This window comes from Plodia interpunctella, chromosome 7, assembly GCF_027563975.2.
Source record: "Plodia interpunctella isolate USDA-ARS_2022_Savannah chromosome 7, ilPloInte3.2, whole genome shotgun sequence".
In the NCBI taxonomy this organism is placed as follows: domain Eukaryota; kingdom Metazoa; phylum Arthropoda; class Insecta; order Lepidoptera; family Pyralidae; genus Plodia; species Plodia interpunctella.
Window position 1 is genome coordinate 10,525,625 of NC_071300.1, and position 20,767 is coordinate 10,546,391.

A 20,767-nucleotide genomic window follows, 5' to 3' on the forward strand; every position below is an offset into this window, starting at 1 on the left:
TCGTAAGAGATATACATGATACTGTATGTGTATGTATAACATGAAAGTATGCAAAAGTATTTTAATTATTTATTTATTTAATTATATTAAAACAAGAAAAATATTTTCAAATAATAAAATGTCATCCCCAGGCGTTGAAACAAGACCTGGCGCAGTCGCGCGACGAGACGAAAGAAACAGCAATGGACAAGATCCACCGCGAAAATGTCCGCCAGGGCCGGGACAAGTACAAGACGCTGCGGGAGATCCGCAAGGGGAACACCAAGCGCCGCGTCGATCAGTTCGAGAACATGTAACTGCCACCACAGCGGCTTTGTTAGGAAAGGTTCTTTTGACGAAATGTTCCAAAATAATAAAAAGAATCAGTTGTTGTGTGTGTTCAAGACCGATATGAACAGTTTTTACGATTTCAGTTTTGTTTGTTGTGGGTTTTCGGCCAACACGCCAGGAGCGAAAGTTCAAGCCGAGCGTGTAACGATTTTAGTTTTACTTGTTGTGTAGGTTTTGACATACATACACGCCAGGAGTGAAATTTTGAGCCGAGCGTGTAGCTATTGTTTTATATTGTTCTTCTCAACTTTGACATTTATGATATTGTTAAGCTGATCGATGGAAATGTCAAAAAGGTCTCATTATATCCTGTAAAATGTTAATTAAAAGTACAGAATTATTTGTTATTAAAGAGTACTCACTTCAATAACTCAGCAAGCCAAAACGAATCTTAAGTATTGGACATGTAAGGTCTAATTTCAGTTTTGTAACATTGTAATAATTGAGACAAGTCGTTTCGAGCAAAAGGATTTTTCGTGCAAAGGACACTTCAAGATAATATTATGCGATGAGACGTAGTCAAGTCCGTTACATGACGTTTGTCAATGTTGACGCATTTGTGATTACAGTTATTCTGATAAAAAGTACGAACGAACGGTCGCTAAAACATTAAATTTTTATTTTATTTTTTTGAGCTTTCGATAATTCATTCTTAGAATTATTTTTGCTAGTTACTTCCCCAAATTAAGTTAAAAGCGTTCATTTTTTATCAGAGTAACCGTAAGGTCGTCATCGAGTCTGAGCTACGCATTGGCCATCAAATGGTGCAACAAAGCCCGGCCGAGTGTACAAAGCGTTATTTAGCACGTGTCGGCCGCACATTCCTGAGCTGTACGCAGACAGACAGACAGACGCGTCACAAACGGACCCGGTTCGTGTAAATATTGAATATTACTTAATAGTAATTTTATTTTAGATCGTAATGTGCTATAACCCATACTGTACACATTATACAATGAAGAATCATGTCGTATATATTTTTACATTCGCAAAATGAAATCATTTATAAAAAGCACGCGGACTTTCATTATTAATATATAATTTATATTTAAGTGATTCGGTATATAATTTTATTTAGTAACGTATAGTATCGTACGGTCGCCGCGAGAGTTGAAATATAATAGTCGTTTTTATTGTAGATCGATGTTTCATGTTGATTTATCTAGTGCTAGAGCGGTCGTGATGTAGTGTGAGAGCTGCGGGGGTCATGTCAGCCGAGATCGATCGTCCCAACGTCCAGAAGTACATATCTTGTTATGCCACATTACATTTTATTATCAAATCGTCATAAAGAGTAGTTATACCAATCAATAGTTCGGCCTAATGCGTAATCCCGGCGAGACGTGACGCCACCGTTGGTAACGCGCGACCTCCGTGTCGGACACCGCGTTTGTTACTTGCGAGTTTTGCTCAAAAACCTAAAGAAACAATGTCCGAAGTGTCTTGTCCGCGTCGCGGGAGAGGGAGGGGATATCCCCTTATTTATTTTTATAATCATTTATATTTTAGATATAGGTGTCGAACTAGTATTGTTCTATAATGCTGATATTACAAGAAAAGCGCGCCCGAGGCGACTCCGATCGGCATTAAACCCATCCCTCGTAAAAATATAATTCCTGAACAAAATTCGAAATAGCTACACTTATACACGATACTTATAGGAAGTATATAATTTTATTTTTAAGTGAATAAAAGGCATTCCATAAGTTACTATCCGGTGGCGTATACTTGGTTTTGATAAAATTAAAAATAGCTGCAATGATTGTTTTCGTTTTGTTTATACATGAGTGCCATCCGTCGCAGATAGCTCGTAGTCTCGTGCCGTCGAGACGACAACAACAGTATTGAGCTATTGTCTTGTCATTATTTTCTAAAATTATACAATACCATGTTGCCTTTCAATCTAGGACGAAATTCTTTTCCAATAAAATGTTTAAGTAAATAGAAATTGGGTTTCATTCACAACAACCTTCGATTCATTTACTGATCTGTTTAGTGCATATTTCATGACGCGACATTTACTGCCAGGTGAATTCGCGAAATTATTAAAATAAGTGACAACAAAATGTGCTCGGCATCCTTAAAAAAAAGTAAAGAATTTGTATCTTGTACTCCCTCACCCATCATCGGTCTTCCGTGACCCACTGCTGGGCAGAGGTCCCACTCCGTCTACGCCAACCTCTGCCCTATGGACCATCCACCCTGCAGTATTCTAATCCCTCACAAATATTAAAACACATGAATCAATTACATCACATTAATCAATTTATTTATAAATAATTCTTCAGATACAAAAAGATCATAATTTAATTTGCACAAAAAGGCACTTCATTGCAATATATATATATTTTTAAGTGCCACATTAAACGAGTCTACCCAGACTAATAAAATATTTTTCTGAACACATTTCTAAATTGCTATAAAATACAGTATCACAATCTGTAAAAAAAAATCGGACTACATTTTTTGTCATTGCAATACCAAATAGAAAGATCAAGATCGACTGATGAACACTCAGTATTGCCAGCCAAGAGAACACAGCTTCCTCACACATTTTCATCACTTTCTTGATAGACTGTAATTATTTACAAAAGATCGATCAACACACAAAGCCGTGTACAGGTGGGGCGTGTTCGTACACACTAACGTATCGCAATACTCTAGGAAACAGTTGACACGCAATATGTCGACGATGTTTTGTTTCACTCGAGTGAATGGTAATGAGTGGAGAAAGAGTTGTTGCGCGTCAAATTTTCCCTAGTGTATTCGTGGTTTAAGTCTCGAAGCCTCAAATCCGAACACGGCTTAACAAAATGTATTGCTTGGCATATATAGCTTGGCAAATATAGTTTGTTGGATACTAAGGCATAAGCATGAAAAGGAGCATACGATTTAATCACAGATATGGGAATAGCATACGTCTTTCTATTCGCAAATGTACGACGCACTTAAAAATCAAGTATTTTTACAGCTATAGCATATATATCAATTTATGTCCCAGTAATGGGCTAAGGCCTCTCATACTTCCACGACACTCAGTCCAGTGCTATATCGCACGATCCTATGTTGAACTTAAACAGTTTGTCATCCAACGTTTCCGTGGTCCTTTTGCCTTTCGAAGGAATCCAATTTCAGCTTCACTTAAAAGTTTACCTGTGGAATCTTTACAATGTAGAAGACTAGGCTAGGAGCCGTCGCCCCCAGCCCCCGCTGCCGCCGCCTCTGCCCCCTGCGCCTGCGCGCGGCGGTGTGTGGCGGAGCGGAGATGCCGCTGCAGCGCGCTCTTGTCGCGGAAGTGTCGGCCGCAGTCGTCGCACGTGTACACGCGGCCCTCGTGCACAGACATGTGGCGGCTTAGACCTGACATGTTTAAATATACACGGTTATTGGTATTAAAAGCAAAACCTCCTAAAGACTACTTGGGTACAACAAAACAAGCAACTTTTATTCTACGACTTTTCGTGATAAGTCGTTTTTTTTTTTCATATAAAAAATACAATCTAATTCGCGATTCTACACGTCTTACTCTATGTAATAGCGTTATGTAGCGGAATCGAACATAGAGTTAACATTTTATAGAAACGGCATTAAAACTAAAAGAAGGATTTTGTGTGTATTTATTACTTTTAGACAAAAGTCGTAAAACAAAAGATGTTAGTATTTATGTACCATAAACGTCTTTGGAAGGTTATGCGTTAGATACTAGTAACCTTGTATATATTTATGTTACTTAACCGTCTTTAAGAGACAGATTTACATTTTGTTCCCTAGTTATTTAAGTCCCACTGCTGGGCAAAAGCCATCCTCAATTTCTTTCACAGAAACATGCAATTATGCATACTAAGTTTCAACTCGATCGATTCAGTAGTTTCCGAGAAAACTAGCTTTTTATGTAAAGAACTTTTTAGACCTTAGTCAGACCAAAAATATACTCCTATTTAAGGTACAGGGGTACCTCAAAACATTTTGACATATCGTGCGAGCGAGCGTGCGACTCCAGCGTTGGGCACACTCGACAACATATGATGGAACATACCCGACGGATAGAGGAACACCTTGGGACAGCTGCCGCAGAGATGTAGCGACAGCGGGCGCGCGTGCGGAGGCGCGTGCGAGCGCGTGTGCGACTCCAGCGCTGAGCGTTGCGTGAAACTCTTTGGGCATTGCGGACATTTGAACGGACGATTCTCTTTAAAAACATTTTTTGAAATAAGCAAATATTAACGTTAAAACATTTTATATTAAAAATTAAAAAAATGAAACGTTTATTTACTGGAGGAAAAAAACCATGTATCGTCAATCGTATTTGGTTGTTCTCAAATTTTAACAAAGACAAGAATCAGTTTTACTATAACTGACTTTATGATTATGGATATATATATATATATATATATATATATATATATATATATATATATATATATATATATTCCTTTCATCAGCACTTGATCACAATCATATATATGTTTCAGTATACCTTTTGACCATGTACTTTGTGTACTTACATTGTTATATTACTGATAAAAAAATATTCATAAATTTATATTTAAAAAATGGTAAGCCCTTCTGGCATAATAGGGACCAACACTGTTTGAATGAGTTTCTTTCGGAATTTCTTCTCAGCAGTGGTCGTTCCGTTTCGTTTTGCCGAAATGCTAGTAGTTTGTAGTTTTGGTAAACATCATTTAATTTAGATTATGACGTGAAAAAGTGCCTGTGAAGGCATAATTTCTGAATAAATGATTTTATTTTGATTCTGATTTTGATCTAGCTGCATTGTTACAGTCTATGAATTATTATAATGATCCTAAATATATATATATTTTATCTAGATTATATTTTTTTTACAATTTTCTGACTTTGGCAACTACCCTATTATGCGTCAAAAAGTGATGTACATGATCCTAAGTAGAATAGAAGAGAATGAAGTAAGACTTACCCTGGTGCACGAGCTCGTGCCTGAGGAGCACGGCGCGCTGCGCGAAGGCGCGTCCGCACGTGCGGCACGCGTGCGCGCGCGCGCGCGGGCTCGCGTGCGCGCGCGCGTGACGCGCCAGCGCCGAGCGCGACGACAGCGTCTTGTCGCACACGCTGCAGCGCGCGCGTGCGCTCGCACTCACGGCACTACGGCAGAGGACGAAAGACGGGTGTTCATTTCACATCTAACAAATCGATTCGAATTGACACGCAGCGTACCGATCACCTTGCAACTCACTTTATCACGACTTGATCGCCCTTGGCAGATTTTTTCCTAGGTTTTCTGCCCTTGGGTGGAATCGTGAGTGGTGGCCGCACCTCGTTAATTGCTAGTGGTTCCACCACCAGGCCTGACCCTTCCTCCGTCTCTGGCGACGTGGCTTCTGCAATCGTCGGCTGTATACTCATTTCTGATGTATCCTGTTTGTGAAAATCCAAACTTCCAAATCAATATTATAAATAACTAACGGTCGGCCCCGGTTTCGCTCGGTAACACCATTAAAAAGCCTGTGGTACTCCTGAACGTTTCGTCTACCTCTGTGCCAAATTTGATCAAAATAGGCGCATGAGTGCTTGAGTTTATTAATTACAATAAAAAAAAAACAAAAATGCTGATCTCTTTATAATATTAATATGGAGAATGTAATCATGTTTGTCTGGCTGTTCATGGTGAATGATATGCCGAGCGAAGTGAAGCCGAAAATGTAAAAAAACGGACCCTAGGCTCCGACGCTCAACGGCTGCGGAAAAAACCGACAAAACGCTCAAATGAGAGAGAATATGTATTAAAACAATTACACGAAAATTAGGACACACCAAGCAAACTTTAAACGAAGCAGAGACGATTAATTCGTCAGTCACCATAGACAAAAATTACCTATAGGGATAAAATATACTTACTTCAACACCTTCCTCATCTTCCTCGAACAGCTCCAGCACGACCGTCTCCCCCCGGCCGCCCTCCAGCTCCACCTCCCGGAAGTCCCGGTCCATCAGCTGGAACACCCCCCGGTCCTCGCTCACGATGCCCAGTCTGATGAGGATGCTGGGCAGCAGCTGAGACATGTCTATTGAATCTGGGATATGGTTGTGTTGGGTTTGACTTGTCGTTGATATGTCTTGCATCTACGATTAAAGAAAAGATATAGGTATTCGAAAATATTATAAGTACAATGTACAGTAATGTGTTAATTGACGTCCTTGGAGAAAAGGCTGCGGTGAAGTTTGTTGCGCCGCTTCTTCTTCACCTGCGCTTTGGAAGCCGGCAGTAGACTTAAAGTTATTTTTTGACGTCAATAAGTGATGTATATCATCCTAAATCGAATAAAGAATTTTGAATTTGATTCATTAAAATAATAAATAACGATAAACATCTCAAATTCACTATCCTATAACTTAATTATATAAAAAAAGCTTTTAAGTTTGTTTATTTGTTTTGTTTGTTATGATGTTGCAGTTGTCATGGCCGATTCATCATTCATCTTTTTTTTTTTTAAACTAAGCAAGAAAGTTGCTATTTGTTGAGCATATTGTGTGATTTGGGCACTGGATGGGTTTCACTGAAATTTAGCACATGTGTTTAAAGTTTAACCTGTATTTAAAGGTACTTTTTTCACGAAATCAGTGCTGTAGTGGAACCTGAAAGCAGCTAGTTTAAAAATAATATGCATATTTATAAAGAAAATTTGACGACCTCGGTGGCGCAATGGTAAAGTTCTTGCCACTGAACCGAGAGGTCCCGGGTTCGATCCCCGGTCGGGTCATGATGGAAAATGATCTTTTTCTGATTGGCCCGGGTCTTGGATGTTTATCTATTTATGTATTTGTTATAAAATATAGTATCGTTGAGTTAGTTCGAACTTACTTTGGGGCTAGTTCAATCTGTGTGATTTGTCCTAATATATTTATATTTATAAAGGAATGAAAAATGATTTTTCATAAATTACACACCTGAATTTCATTATCCATATGCTGCTGCAACATTTGATTACTAGATAGACTGACTTGATTCTGTAAAAATAATGAGTTCATAACATTTTTATACAGAAGTTGCGGCTCGCCCGGCTTCACTCAGACCGTGATGAAAAAGTAGCTTATGTTATTCATCTGGCTCTGTGCCAAATTTTCAGTAGTCGTTTTTGAGTTTATTTGTTCCAAACAAGAATACAAATCTTTCCTCTTTGTAATAAAAGTATGGATAAGGCTAATTTGATTAAAAAGTTTATAATCAAATTTTATAATACAACATTTAATAATTTTAAAATATCTATGTAGTATGTGTATTACAACATACCTGAATTTGATTTTCTATACTCTGTTGTAGGTCTTGATTTCTACTCAATGTGACTTGATCCTAAAAACAAAAATTACATTCAAACCATAGCATTACCAACCTATTAATTTGCGCTAGTAGTTTGTAGCTTTGATAAAACTATATAATATATAATAAAACAAAAAAATGTAAGTGATCTATATATGTACAGAGGAGAGAGTTATGGGGGGGTAATGGAATACTTCATGGGACTAATGGAAGCCAATATATATATATTTTTTAATTTTTTGTCTATCTGTTCGCACAGCATGCAAAAACTACTGGATGGAATTTGAAAATTTTTTCACAGTTTTATATCATAAGAAAGTCTAACTTAAAATCTGGTATAGGTTTCATCATGATACGTTGCTTAGATCCTGAGATATCAATAATAATAAGTTATGAGCGAACGCACGGAATAAACACGGGCGAAGAAGAAACGCGGGAAAAAGCTAGTTTATGAATAAATAGACACCTTTAATGACGACGAGCAATTCGTTGGAAGAAATAATACTCACCTGCATTTCATTTTCTAAACTTTGCTGTAACAAATCACCGCTAGATTGATCATCTTGTTTCTGGAAAATGTTTTTAATTCATTACATACAGCACCATGACTCCGCATCAAAGCACATACTTGAAAGTGATGCCTTATATAGCATACTTAATATACATTTATAAAATTCAAATGTTTTATTTCTGTAAGTGTACTTGTTTCATGCTATGCAACATATTTATTCATGTGTCTACAACAACTCTGTCAAGAGCGACTAAATGAGAAGGGGATTAGACATTTACCTGATGCACTTGTATAACTCCGTTTAAACCCACAACATTTACCAACTCCAATTGTTCGTTGTCGTTTAATGCTAACACGAGTTGTCCTTCAACATCTCCGTTTGGTATTCTAAGCTCCACATTCTGCTCTATAGTTGGATTCTTCATGTTCTGTTTGGATTCAGTTTTTTGTTTATTCGACTCCTGCTCCTTTACGGCCAGCATGTGGGCTTTGAGCTTTTGGTATGTCACTTCACATTTCTTTCGGAATGTATAGTACTTTTCCAATGCTCTATAACAATTTTGGCAAATTATGTTTGGAAGACTGTCTTCCCGCACCATCTGAAAGAATAATTATAAATACATTTCTTCAAGTTTTTTTAGTTTATTTGTTCCAAACAAGAATACAAATCTTTCCTCTTTGCAATATAAGTATAATTTATATCATGTAATAGATATAATTAAGGATCATTTGTATCAGGAAGGATTGTATAAGGATTGTATATTTGTATATTGTTGTAATATGTATAATGTACCAAAAGAGACTGCACAAAATTAGATGGACATAACCAAATTTCAAGTGGGCTTAAACATTTTTGCTTGGACGAACCAAAAATCTGGATAGCCAGTAGTTTGGTATGTAATATGAGCAATTATTTCAGCTATCACAATTTCAGAGTAGGAAAAACATTTTCCAGAAACAAGATGATCAAGCTACCACCATAGATATTCTTACATAGTAGGTAGGTACATTGAAAACGTACGTACCTCAAGTCCCACACATATCATGATCCTCATAGGCAGAGCAGCGCACACGTCAGATTCCTCAGTGAAAATTGGTATAAAATCATCGCATTTTGCTAAGCAAAGACGGCACAACTCCTTCACTCCTTCTATCACTTGATACTCAACTTTCTTGCGTGAATAAGTCCGCATGACTACTACACTGCTGATATTTCACAAATCAAAACAAAGTGTGAAAAGCTTTACCATACCATACAGATACACAGTTTTTACAGGATTTTGTTGGAAGCTTTTTGTATTTTTGGAGCAATTAATACAATAAAATAATTTACATTTTATCAAATTATATTATACAGAATTGAAATTTTCACAATTCTGAAACAAACGGAAAATTAGTATTTTTTTCTGTTCATCATTTTCTCACCTACATACATTAATTGTCTCAATTGAAGTAGTGATGCTACTCGTAATTCGTAAAATTATATCGATAACTTCCAATAAGGCAAAACAATCACCCCAATAAAGCAATGCTTCGTCTCGTTCTGTCAATGCCAAATAATATAAAGTGCTATGGTTATAAAACATTCCTACTTTAGATTAATGTATGCTTTAACTTTTTTATGAATAGGTAATAGGGACAATGTATTACAATACAATACAATAGTATCGCACTCCGTAAATCAAAATCAAATTAATTTTATTAAATGCAAATGAATAGTAGTCAGTCACTCACTACGCTATCGATACTAAAATATTTTGCTTTAAAAGTCGTTGTCAATAGTTCCAAATTGTCAATAGTGTCATGCTATCGAAAAAGTATTGATAGCTTAGTGAAGTGACTATCAATGAGTGAGATATATATACTGGTCTAACGATACTATATCCGGTACCTAGCGATAGTACCTAACAAAAGGTGCAATATGTACTTGTTCATTACGATCTGAATTTCGAGGTCAACTATCGATAGTTCCGCTGTCGATACTTTGAATAACTATCGCCATGTATGACGGCTGTCAGTGTTACATCAACAAATGTCACTTTACTTTTTAATTTGTTTATAGGCTCCGTTATCTTGTCGTCGCTCAGCCATATACGATGATTATGCCAATTTTAAATTACCTGAATTTATACTTTTATGTAACGAGTAAAATATACTTCTATGTATATCATATATTTGTATGTATATCGTCTTTCTTTTATATGATAAAATTTCATAGGCAAATTTCATAGGCTGAAAGTTTTATAGAATTAGGAATTCACTATGAACTACATAGTATTACTTATCTACCACAGATATTAGAACATTACAATATAATGTTCTAATATCTGTGCCTTTAAAGGATTAAATCTTTTAACTATTCTACCACTAATGCTTAATTTCCCTAGTAACCATTTTCATTAATAAATGAAAAAGCAAATTCGCCGAGTCGTATATAAATAAATCAACATATTATTATACCTATAGTCGGTTGTAAAGCAAGCCTGAATTATGACTCATTATTTACTCGGCGAATTTGAGATAATCACAACCTACGGACCGATAGGTACTGTCATTAGCCAATGTATCAATATTTAAATAGTCAGCAGGATCGAATTCAGACATAATTAACTTTCTATTAATCATATTATATTCCTACTCATGAATGCGGAAGTTTATTAGTAGTATTTGTAAGTAATATAGTATTTGTGAGAATGTGATTTTGTTTTTTTATTATTTCAGACATCTAGATTGAACGGTAAAGAATGGTACACGTAAGACGGTTAGACTGAAAATAGGAATACCATCTCAAAATCAAATCATTTTGACGACCTCGGTGGCGCAGTGGTAAAGTTCTTGCCACTGAATCGAGAGGTCCTGGGTTCGATCCCCGGTCGGGTCATAATGGAAAATGATCTTTTTCTGATTGGCCCGGATCTTGGATGTTTATCTATATATGTATTTGTTAAAAAACTATATTTTATTCGTTCGTTGAGTTAGTATCCCATAACACAAGTCTAGAACTTACTTTGAGGCTAGCTCAATCTGTGTGATTTGTCCTAATATATTTATATTTATTATATTTATTCAGAAATTAGGTCTTCACAGGCACTTTTTCACGTCATATTCTAAATTAAATGATGTTTACCAAAGCTACAAACTACTAGTAAACATTGTAAACTATCTACATTATTATATTTTTCTTTAAAATATTAGACCTAGATTTTTCACGGAAGCATGTCCCGAAGCGCACTACTATTTTAATATGAACTAGAAAAGAACAAAGTTTAAACTTACCGTTCGTAATCGTAACTATGCAAAGATACCTACGCGAAACTGAGTAAAAATTCAATCATTTTAGTGCACCGCCGGGCTGTTCGGTATCTATATAGGTATAGTATAGGTAAATAAATATATTAGGACAAATCACGCAGATTGAGCTAGCCCCAAAGTAAGTCTCGAGACTTGTGTTAAGGGAATACTAACTCAACGATACTATAGTTTATAACAAATACACATATAGATAGGTAAATATCCAAGACCCGGGCCAATCAGAAAAAGAGAACCTCTGAACCGAGAGGCAAGCATTTTACCACTGCGCCATGGAGGTACGTAGAGGTCGAGGTACCTACTTACTAAGACCTAAATACGTGCCTGCCCCTAAATCCAGTACCATAATGCTGAACTAGTTGCAACATTGTAAACATTGACCCACAATAAATAAAATGTATAACAAAACGGCACAGTATTTCATGAATATAACAAGCTTAATATATTGGTTAGGCTTACCAGATTTCTGGAAGAGGGATACGCCTAGATCAAAGAAAATCGTTCAAATACACGAAATTTACTGTTACTCCATGGTGGTATTGTCCGTTGTGATGATTATATTTGAATTGGGCGCGTTTTTTACCCAACCAAATTTGAACGAGCGCCAAAGCTCAAATATGATTCTATTCGGGATATCGCATCCATTTTTGTTAACTTTTATATTGAGTACGTTGTATTACATAAAAGAAATGAGATGTTTGTTATACACACTCGCTGTGGAACTAAGAGCGGAGTACAACGACAAGGAAATAGAAACATCAATGGTGAAGAAGATCAAAGTGTACACAGCATCATTTATAAGCTTCTTTTTAGTAGCTTGTGTCTTTTACGGGATCGACGCTTTGGTTAATGTTGTGAAGAACGGTAAGAAATATATTTAAAAAAAAAATCTGAAGTCCCACTTTTTTTTATCAAGGCATCTTGCTCACGATGACCTACGGTGCTAAGACGTGAACCCTTACCCAGTTGGAGTTGTATAAAAAACGATGGAGATATAAAACTACTTAGGTAGGTAGGTACACGTTTATACGATAGGACAAAGTTCCTAACGTGGCTACTTATATGCAGTTCATCCTGAACTTCTGTTCTGTTTAGGAAAACTTGCTATGCAACTTAAATGGAACTCGGCAGGACACCTGGCAATGCGAGGTGGAGTAGAATGCTAAGCTAAGGTGTCCTATAGATGCAACTCACGTCATTCGAAGGCAAGATTGGTCGATGATATAAGACAGGTCGGAGGTCGAAAGATGGTTTCGAACATCACTAGAAAGAGGTGAATGCCATGCATTTGGAGTCCCATCATAGCCAGCAGTGTGATATAAGGGTTTCCGATGATGACGATGAGGTACTAGGGTGTCCAAATATTTGGCTTCCAGACGCCACATTCACGACAGTGGTGGTGGCCTGGCCGGAGGTGCACGACCAGTCGCCGCTGGCTGGCGCCGTCAGGGTGCTCTTCTACCTTGTGTTCTGGAGTATGATGCTGGCGCTCTGCGGCGTGTACACGATCGTCATCGCCACTACCATCTGTCTCAATCATCAGTATAAGAATCTACAGGTGATTGTTAGGGTTACCAGCTTCAGATCTTTCTTCTAGTGGATAAAAATAAGCGCCTATATTTTACTAATTTGAGACTAGTTACTAGATTTTGAATAGGTAGGTAATAAATCTGTGAACTGACCTCTTGGTTTCGCGAAGGGAAGAGTCAAAAGAATAAATCAGAAAAAGGGTTGAACTTAATATAATATTTAGAAGTCATCAAAATTTTATTTCAATGAACGACAAAAAGATATTTCATTTGCAAACTCTCAATTTTCACGCAGTATTTGCGCTTTTAATGATCTTGCTCTTGAGTTGCAGAGTTACTTCTGTAATTTGGCGGGTATATTTGAAGAAAATATAAGCCAGTACCAGAAGGAGAGAAAGTACGTGGAAGGCTTCAAACTCGGTGTCACCATGCATTCTAAAACATTGTGGTTAGTACTTTATACCGTTCTGGTTCGTTTTGATATCATAGTCGATGATCACCGTGGCGTTCGAGTTTCACAACTCTTCTCCGTAAGGGAAAATTTATGATACTGTATATAATAAACTACCTACCGTTCGGTTGGCTCTGTCTATCTCGTAAACGATAAAGACGTGGCACATCTGTGAATACCGTTCCAGGTGCAGACAACAATTGCAGACGATATGCACCGTGATCTTCAGCTCGCAGGTGGTCACCAACGTTATTGTACTAATTCTGATGCTATATCAAATGCTGGTTAGTACATTTAGTAATAATAATCATCAGCTTTACAACGTCACAGCCCCGACTGCAACGATAAACACGCAAAGATAAAAGACATTTTTGGATGTTAATATATCTATATACTGAGCATATTGTAAACATTTGTGTGTTTAAAGTCACTCAATAATGCTCAATATTTCGCAGAACGCCGAGCGAACATTATTCGCGCTGTTCTCGAGCGTGTTCACGTTCGTCGCGATCCTGTGCAGCACGGCACTGTTCATGTTGAACGCTGGTGACGTCACCATTGAGGTAATGACGGCTAACACCATATATTCGTGCGTTGTCGTCTGTCAGTCTCTGAGTTCTATGCTTAACTACGTACTGTATATATTCTCCGCAGGCTTTAGCAATACCAACGGCGATGTACCAGTCGGGCTGGCAGCATTGCGCGCCCGCCAGGGTCCGCAAACTGCTGGTCTGTGCCATGATGCAGGGACAGGTACACCAACAATAAACAACCAATATACTAAGGGGCCGGCCGAATATGGGTTATCGTCTTGCAAACGTACTATAATATTTCAATAAGCAACTTTAGTGGGTGAAACATTTGGAACATATTTTAATATAAATCTAAGTTAATATTGTATTCAATCAAAAGGACAGAATATTATGTTGAAATACTCACGCTTTGAATAATATTTTGTGTGCATGCTTCACATACTTCTTCATATTTAAAATTGGTCACACTTTTAAAGAAAAATAACAACATGTAACATTATATTTTGTAACATGCTGTGTGGGATCAACATACAGAAACATTGTCAAGAGAAAAGGTTTAGTCTTTATTCCAAATTCGCCCTTATTCCCATGTTATAGCAACACATGGAGAACTCATTAGCTAGCTGACTGTACTATCAGACAAACAAGGTTCTGTTACAGGATTTGTATATTTTGTACTTAATTTTGTAAATTATATTTAATTTTGTAAATTGTATTTTTTTTTCTAGCAACCAGAAGTGTTATGGGCGCTTGGCATAGTACCGATGTCATATGAATCCTATGTGTCTGTAAGTAAATATTAAAGACCTATATATTTATTTGAAATCAAAAGTCATACACATTAATCGCACCGCTCCCACCCGACAAGATAATTTCATTGAAAAATGAGCTTTAAAGCGTCAAATGTAGACATACTTTACATTGACAACAAATTAGGTGACGGTTCGCTGTCAGCTCTCCTCTTGTCTAATCTAATTAATTTCTAAAATTAAAAATTGCATTGTCTAATTGTGAAAATTTGATTTATAAATAATTTTAAACGCAAAAAATGCTCAAACTTAGCACGATACAATATACGCTTGCTTCGGCTTACTTTTATTCATACAATTTGTTGTATTAACATATAATGTATTTCAGATCGTGAAATCTTCGTACACAATGTTTTCCGTGATATACTCACAGACATAACCCTTGAACTTTTGAAGAAATAAAATATTATTATATTACGTAATTGTATTATTTATTTGCGGTGCCAGTTTCGTATTCTAATAGCTAGAGGGAGAGGATAGATTGGATTAGAGGGAGATATTAGATTTTAACATAAATTGTTTCATTTGTTTCCGTTTGTTACTTGAAACAAATGGGACAGTTTATGTTAAAACCATTTTTACTTGGAATTACATATTACGTAAAATAAAAATTTTAAAAGTATTTGTGAAAAATGTATTCGTGATTGGTATTAAAATAAACCTCTACTATTAACACACTACTAGTGACCGGTGCCTCGAACGGAGCTAAGGCACGCATTCTTACAATACGCACAATACAATACGAACTTATCTACCGTCACGGGTATATACTGACTGCGTAACGTGAGCGCGCGTGCACTTTTTTGTATGAAATTGTGTCGCAAGCGTACATGTACCAATGTGTATGTGCACGCGCGTTAAAATTCCATACAATCGTGCTGCGTAAGGATAAGGTGTGCGCAGGCCTTAAAAATTGTATGAAAACGAGGGTCAACCAAATATTTCTATCTCTTTTTGGCATACTGTAAATGCTAAAAAGATTCTTTGTGCTGAACAAAGAATGGATATAGCATTCGGTAAAATTGATGCGGTTTTTCTTAAGATAACTACCTACTTGGATATTACCTTAGAAGCAGTCGGATTAGTTACTATGGAAGAAATGATTTCTCGAAAATCACGGCACGTAAAATAATTCCTTTGTTATAAAAATAGACAAAGTTTATATAAAGAACTGTACAAGCTTTGATTTTGATTTTGTCGATAAATAAATCCGTGACGGTTTAAACACGTTTAAATAATCGTAAGATAATCTGTGAAATAAAATGTAGGATCCCTGTTTAATCAGAACAGAATATAACAGAATACTAAAGCTAATTATACACTCTTTAAATTTAAAAAAATACTTCATTGAAACATCGTGATATAAAAATTTATCAGCTTAATTCATACTCGCAAACGTATTGAGACACAGAGATCCAAAAATATAAAACTAATTACAATAAACTATACGCTACTATATATATAATAAAAATATGGCTTAATAAAAATAATAAGTCTATTTTCATATTGACAAAACTCAAAAGAATGATTTCATCATTAAATAACGCAACTTTTGGACGGAAAATAAAAATAAAGAAACACACACAATGTCTTAGTATAGCAGTCTACGTTGATAATTGATTATATAATGTTGTCGAGATAATATCCTACGCTTATATCTAATTTGTGTCGAATCGTCCTTCGATATTGCATTTGGTTTGCACAGGAATGGACAATAGGTCAGGGCTATAAAAGTGATAACACCTAGTTAAACGTAGGCGGTTGCAGCAAACATTTTGGAAGAACACATTATATATGAAAACATATACATTTTCATTAATAAAGTGAGATAAAAATGATAATATAAAATCATCAGTCACAATTCCCATTTTTCCCATTAGTCGATTTTATTGCAATAATAAAAAATAATGTTCAATAATACCGCGATCCATTCCTGTTCCGATTTCAATCTACACAGATCTAAAAAAATATATCAAATAAATCTTTGCTTGAGATTTTGCTCCTCCTTAGCAGTAATACAAAATGGCGGCGAAAATAACATACTTTTATATTATATACTTAACGTATAAGTACATAGGACGATAATATTATAAAGTACAGTGTAAATGCGAAGTGAACAGTAAATTCACAAGTGAACAATATGCCGGAAATTTTGTTTTTTATTTGCTATATGATCGGTGTGCATTATTGTTTATTGAAAGCACAACACATTATTGTTACTTAAAAAGTATTCAGAGAATATAATATGTTAGGTTTCATTCAAAAAGAGATGATGTTTCAATAACAATGTTGTAATGAGATTATTATTGATACATTCATATTCATTTATTTGCCAATGAATACAATGTCAAAAGCAATGTCGTATATATATTCAACTAGAAAACTGCAAAAACTTACATATGAGACATTACAATGATTTTATAATAGAAATATTTTAGAAAAGCTTCAGAGATGTAGAAAAAAGTGTATAGAAAGTAGCCAAATGGCACTTTATGGGAGAAATACCTATTAAGAAAATTGTTTTTTTGACGTGACAACGTCTTAAATTAGGTTGCGGCTGGGAGTCACTTATGAAAAAGTGTAACGCCCGGTAACGTTACGATGAGTCACCGAACGAGAGAGAGGCCCGCCGAATGCCTTGCGTCTCTCTCCCACTCAACTATGATCGGTCTGCCGCGCGCGTAAAAAGACGTTGTCACGTAAAATCTTCGCCCGTAAAACCGACTTTACAGGCAACCATTTTTTTTTTTTTTTAATTCGACTAGTGATACTACTCAAATATGAGCTTGTACTATGGATGGATATGAATTACGATAGACACGTTATCTAGTTTTAAAGCATATTAAATAATATCTTGTGATAATGTGATGGGTATATATATCAATGAGATTAAGTTGGAAGTTGCCGTTATATTGATGTAATACACTTCATTACAAAATACATTGCCCATAAACAATTATTACCGAGAAGTACAAAATTTAGATCTAGTTGTATAATTTTTGGCAATCGGTCGTGACGAGATTATTTATTGTCTTAAAAATCTATTCTTTAACTTTCCAAAAATTATATCAATGATCACGAATCAATTTGTACTGTGTGAAAGTTTTTTTTTGCGAACTGGTGAATTTCGTGAAAAGTCCCGACATCGTGATTGGATGTGAGCACTAAATGAAGAATTCCCGTCGTTTGGACACCCTGGGCCCGGTGGCCGCGGCCAATGCGGCTGCGTCGGGGTCCGCCGCCCCTTCCGCCCCACGCTCCTCCTAATTATTGATTAATGTCATTATCATCAGTATTCGATGGTATTTAAACCTATGGTAAATATTAATAACCACAATTCTCGCCAGAAGGACGCCAGAAACAAGTGCACACTTGTAGTTTCCTATTTGTAAGGGTTACTGGTATTAAAAGCAAAACCTTCTAAAGACTACTTGGGTACATCACAACAAGCAATTTTTATTCTACGATTTTTCTTGTTTTGTATTTTTTTTTCATAAAAAAAAAAATACAATCTAATTTGCTATTTTATACATCTTAACTGTATGTAATAGCCAAGCAACACGAGACAGTACAGTAACGTTATGTAGCGTTATCGAATCGACCTAACGTTTTATAGAAACGACATTAAAATAAAATACAAGTATTTTTTATTTATTTATTACGTTTAGACAAAAGGCGTAGAACAAATGATGTTAGTCTCTATGTACCTTATGCGCCTTTGGAAGGTTATGCGTTAGATACCAGTAACCCTGTATATCTATACTATTATATCATGTAAATAAACGTTAATTATTGGGATGTGATAGTGAGTTACCTGTGTCAAATATTCTCCCTTGTGCCGCGACAGGGCCCGCACCAACACCACGGCTACTATGATGAGCAGCACGAAGATCAGCGCCAGGACAGCTATGAACAAAGTAACCATGATTTTAGGTATTTAAGTCTAATCTGCTGCATCAGCGTCACATCGAAATGAGAGAGTTATGTATCAAACTCAAATATAAATGACTAGTTGTTGCCTGCGGCTTCGTCCGCGTAAATTTTCAACGGGAACAGTTATTTTTCCGACATGAAATGTCCTATGTCCTTCTCCATATTATAAACTACATTTATGCAAAATTTCAAGAAGATTGGTTGAATAGATAGAGCGTGAAGAGGTAACAAACATTATTTATAGGATTAGGTTTATGTTAAATAAAAAGTAACTCTAGGCACTGTAGGTCTATAAATCCCAACTATTATTATATATGCGAAAGTAAGTTTGTTCGTTTGTTAGCTGTTCACGCATTATGTACAGGACCGATTGTTATGAAATTTGGTACACGGATAGAAAATAACATGGAATAACACACAGGGTACATTTTATTCCGAAATTCCCACGGGAGCGAAGCCCCGGGCGCAGTTAGTTGTATATAATGTAATTATAAGTTATTAGATGTGCATGGGTATTCGTTCCCGTGGGAATTTTCAGATAAAATATAGCCTATAAGCAATCTTGTATAATATACCTTTCGAATGGTGAAAGAATTTTTGAAATCGGATCAATTGTTTCGGAGATTACCCGCCTCAAACGTACAAACTCACAAACGCTTACTTCTTTATAATAATACTATAGATTATTTTGTACGTGACAGTTTGTCGTGTCAATCTATACTATTATTATAAATAAACGCGTTAGGGTTTGTGTGTTTGTATGTTCGAGGCGGGTAATCTCCGAAACTACCGAACCGATTTCAAAAATTGTTTCACCATTCGAAAGGTACATTATCCGAGATTGCGGGATCGAATTCCCGGGCAACGTCAAGTATAATACGGTGAATATGGAAACTGACTGCCGAGGATGGCCTCGTCGGTCTTGTGGTAGTCGAGGTCGGCGTCCGGGCCCGCGCGCGGCGGCGCTCGCGTCTCCGCGCGCTCGGCCGCGAGGGTCACGGGCTCCACGCCGCAGAAGTCCTCGTGCAGCATCACGCCTGTCGTTACACATCAATTTGAAGCTATTGTGGTGTAATGGTTAACACGCCCGCCTGTGGATCGAAGGGTCCCAGGTTCGTTCGAATCCTATTCGTGCCACATGAGTTTGTATACCGTTCTGACTCATGTATAGTAGTTTTCATAGACCACCACTTGCTTCCGGTGAAGGAAAACATCGTGAGGAAACCTGCACACTGGTTGATTATTATTGACTTGTGAGTGAAATGGAGAAAGCAATGGCAAACCACTCCATTAATAATGGGAAAAAAGTTGTCGTGTGAAGAAAAGTTAAAACGAGCTTAAATTATGTTTTGTCAAAAGTTTCAAATATTATAAAATGCGATCGCGCTTTGAACACATAAGTATATAAATTATATTTACAGAACTTAGAAATTCACCGCAAATACTCCATCTGGCCGCGACCACGGCGGCTACAAGGTCGTTGAACAACAAACATTAAATAAAAAAAAGTTCGTGCTAAGTCTCGTAAATATAATTTATGTAAATACACATTTTAGCTTCAAGCATGTTTAATTTTTTTAATGATTGCAATTGTCTGTTTATATGTCCATCTGCTGGATAAAAGACCTCCCCTTTCGTCTACCAGTTAACATAGCGTACATGATGTAAGCATGTGAGAGTTAGAGAGAGAGAGAGAGAGAGAGAGAGAGAGAGAGACCGTCGCCGTCCTGCGAGCGCACGTTGGGCGGCGGATCCTGCTGGAACAGCAGCTTGAGCGGGAAGATGTCGTCGAACTCCACGCGCGACACGCAGCCCACGAAGCCCTCCGCCATGGATTCGTTGCGGCCGATGTACATGTACTGGATGTTGTTGAACTGCGCGTCCGCAGACTCTTTGATGTTGAAGTTGTGCTCTTGTGTCTCGTAGTTGTCCACCTGGGAATGTCACAGGTTCATCTCGGGAATAGGTGGGGGGGGGGTGTTGAATTATTGTGATTTTATTTGGAACGCAATGTGTGCGTGAATGGATTCGTTCGTGTAACTTGAAAGATAAGAAACATAAAAAA

General features: G+C 36.7%; 4 protein-coding genes across 9 annotated transcripts in view; 2 read left to right on the forward strand and 2 right to left on the reverse strand.

Moving 5' to 3' along the window:
* Moe (Moesin) overlaps positions 1-2,278 on the forward strand; it is a 41,584-nt gene extending 39,306 nt beyond the window's left edge. For all 3 annotated transcript variants that reach the window (XM_053747926.2, XM_053747928.2, XM_053747927.1), the window contains one exon: positions 132-2,278. In XM_053747926.2, the coding sequence (XP_053603901.1) occupies positions 132-296 (165 nt within the window). In that variant the 3' untranslated portion in view covers positions 297-2,278. The remainder of the gene's footprint in view (positions 1-131) is intronic.
* A 295-nt stretch (positions 2,279-2,573) lies between these two features.
* Positions 2,574-9,589, reverse strand: LOC128671472 (zinc finger protein 853-like). 2 transcript variants are annotated; one of them, XM_053747930.2, is made up of 11 exons: positions 9,164-9,588; positions 8,417-8,737; positions 8,137-8,196; positions 7,601-7,660; positions 7,258-7,317; positions 6,208-6,432; positions 5,546-5,727; positions 5,270-5,454; positions 4,367-4,519; positions 3,484-3,690; positions 2,574-2,905 (listed from the first exon to the last, which is right to left on the reverse strand). In XM_053747930.2, the coding sequence occupies exons 1-10, from the start codon at positions 9,329-9,331 to the stop codon at positions 3,515-3,517; spliced, it is 1,590 nt and encodes a 529-aa protein (XP_053603905.1). In that variant the 5' UTR covers positions 9,332-9,588; the 3' UTR covers positions 2,574-2,905; positions 3,484-3,514. The 2 variants fall into 2 exon arrangements, with proteins under 2 accessions (XP_053603905.1, XP_053603904.1); XM_053747929.1 differs by having other exon boundaries at positions 2,574-3,690; positions 9,164-9,589.
* Positions 9,590-11,845: 2,256 nt separating this feature from the next.
* LOC128671148 (uncharacterized) lies at positions 11,846-16,231 on the forward strand. The gene is made up of 8 exons (XM_053747382.1): positions 11,846-12,311; positions 12,824-13,005; positions 13,309-13,424; positions 13,615-13,711; positions 13,883-13,990; positions 14,082-14,180; positions 14,689-14,748; positions 15,098-16,231. Exons 1-8 carry the CDS (start codon positions 11,870-11,872, stop codon positions 15,146-15,148), a joined length of 1,155 nt encoding a protein of 384 aa, XP_053603357.1. The 5' UTR covers positions 11,846-11,869; the 3' UTR covers positions 15,149-16,231.
* Nrx-IV (Neurexin IV) overlaps positions 15,390-20,767 on the reverse strand; it is a 32,926-nt gene continuing 27,548 nt past the window's right edge. For all 3 annotated transcript variants that reach the window (XM_053747379.2, XM_053747378.2, XM_053747381.1), the window contains 4 exons: positions 20,420-20,636; positions 19,602-19,739; positions 18,584-18,675; positions 15,390-18,032 (listed from right to left, as the gene is read on the reverse strand). In XM_053747379.2, coding sequence (XP_053603354.1) covers positions 17,934-18,032; positions 18,584-18,675; positions 19,602-19,739; positions 20,420-20,636 — 546 coding nt within the window. In that variant the 3' untranslated portion in view covers positions 15,390-17,933. The remainder of the gene's footprint in view (positions 18,033-18,583; positions 18,676-19,601; positions 19,740-20,419; positions 20,637-20,767) is intronic.

Bases quoted from the DNA above. Each gene is read 5' to 3' on its own strand.
- LOC128671472 (XM_053747929.1), bottom strand. From the start codon at position 9,331: ATGCGGACTTATTCACGCAAGAAAGTTGAGTATCAAGTGATAGAAGGA. The intron at 8,738-9,163 runs GTACGTACGTTT...TTATTCTTTCAG, and splicing joins TGATATGTGTGGGACTTGAG to ATGGTGCGGGAAGACAGTCT. The intron at 7,661-8,136 runs GTGAGTATTATT...TTTTGTTTTTAG, and splicing joins GTTTAGAAAATGAAATGCAG to GATCAAGTCACATTGAGTAG.
- LOC128671148 (XM_053747382.1), top strand. From the start codon at position 11,870: ATGAATATAACAAGCTTAATATATTGGTTAGGCTTACCAGATTTCTGG. The intron at 13,006-13,308 runs GTGATTGTTAGG...CTTGAGTTGCAG, and splicing joins ATCAGTATAAGAATCTACAG to AGTTACTTCTGTAATTTGGC. The intron at 14,749-15,097 runs GTAAGTAAATAT...AATGTATTTCAG, and splicing joins CATATGAATCCTATGTGTCT to ATCGTGAAATCTTCGTACAC.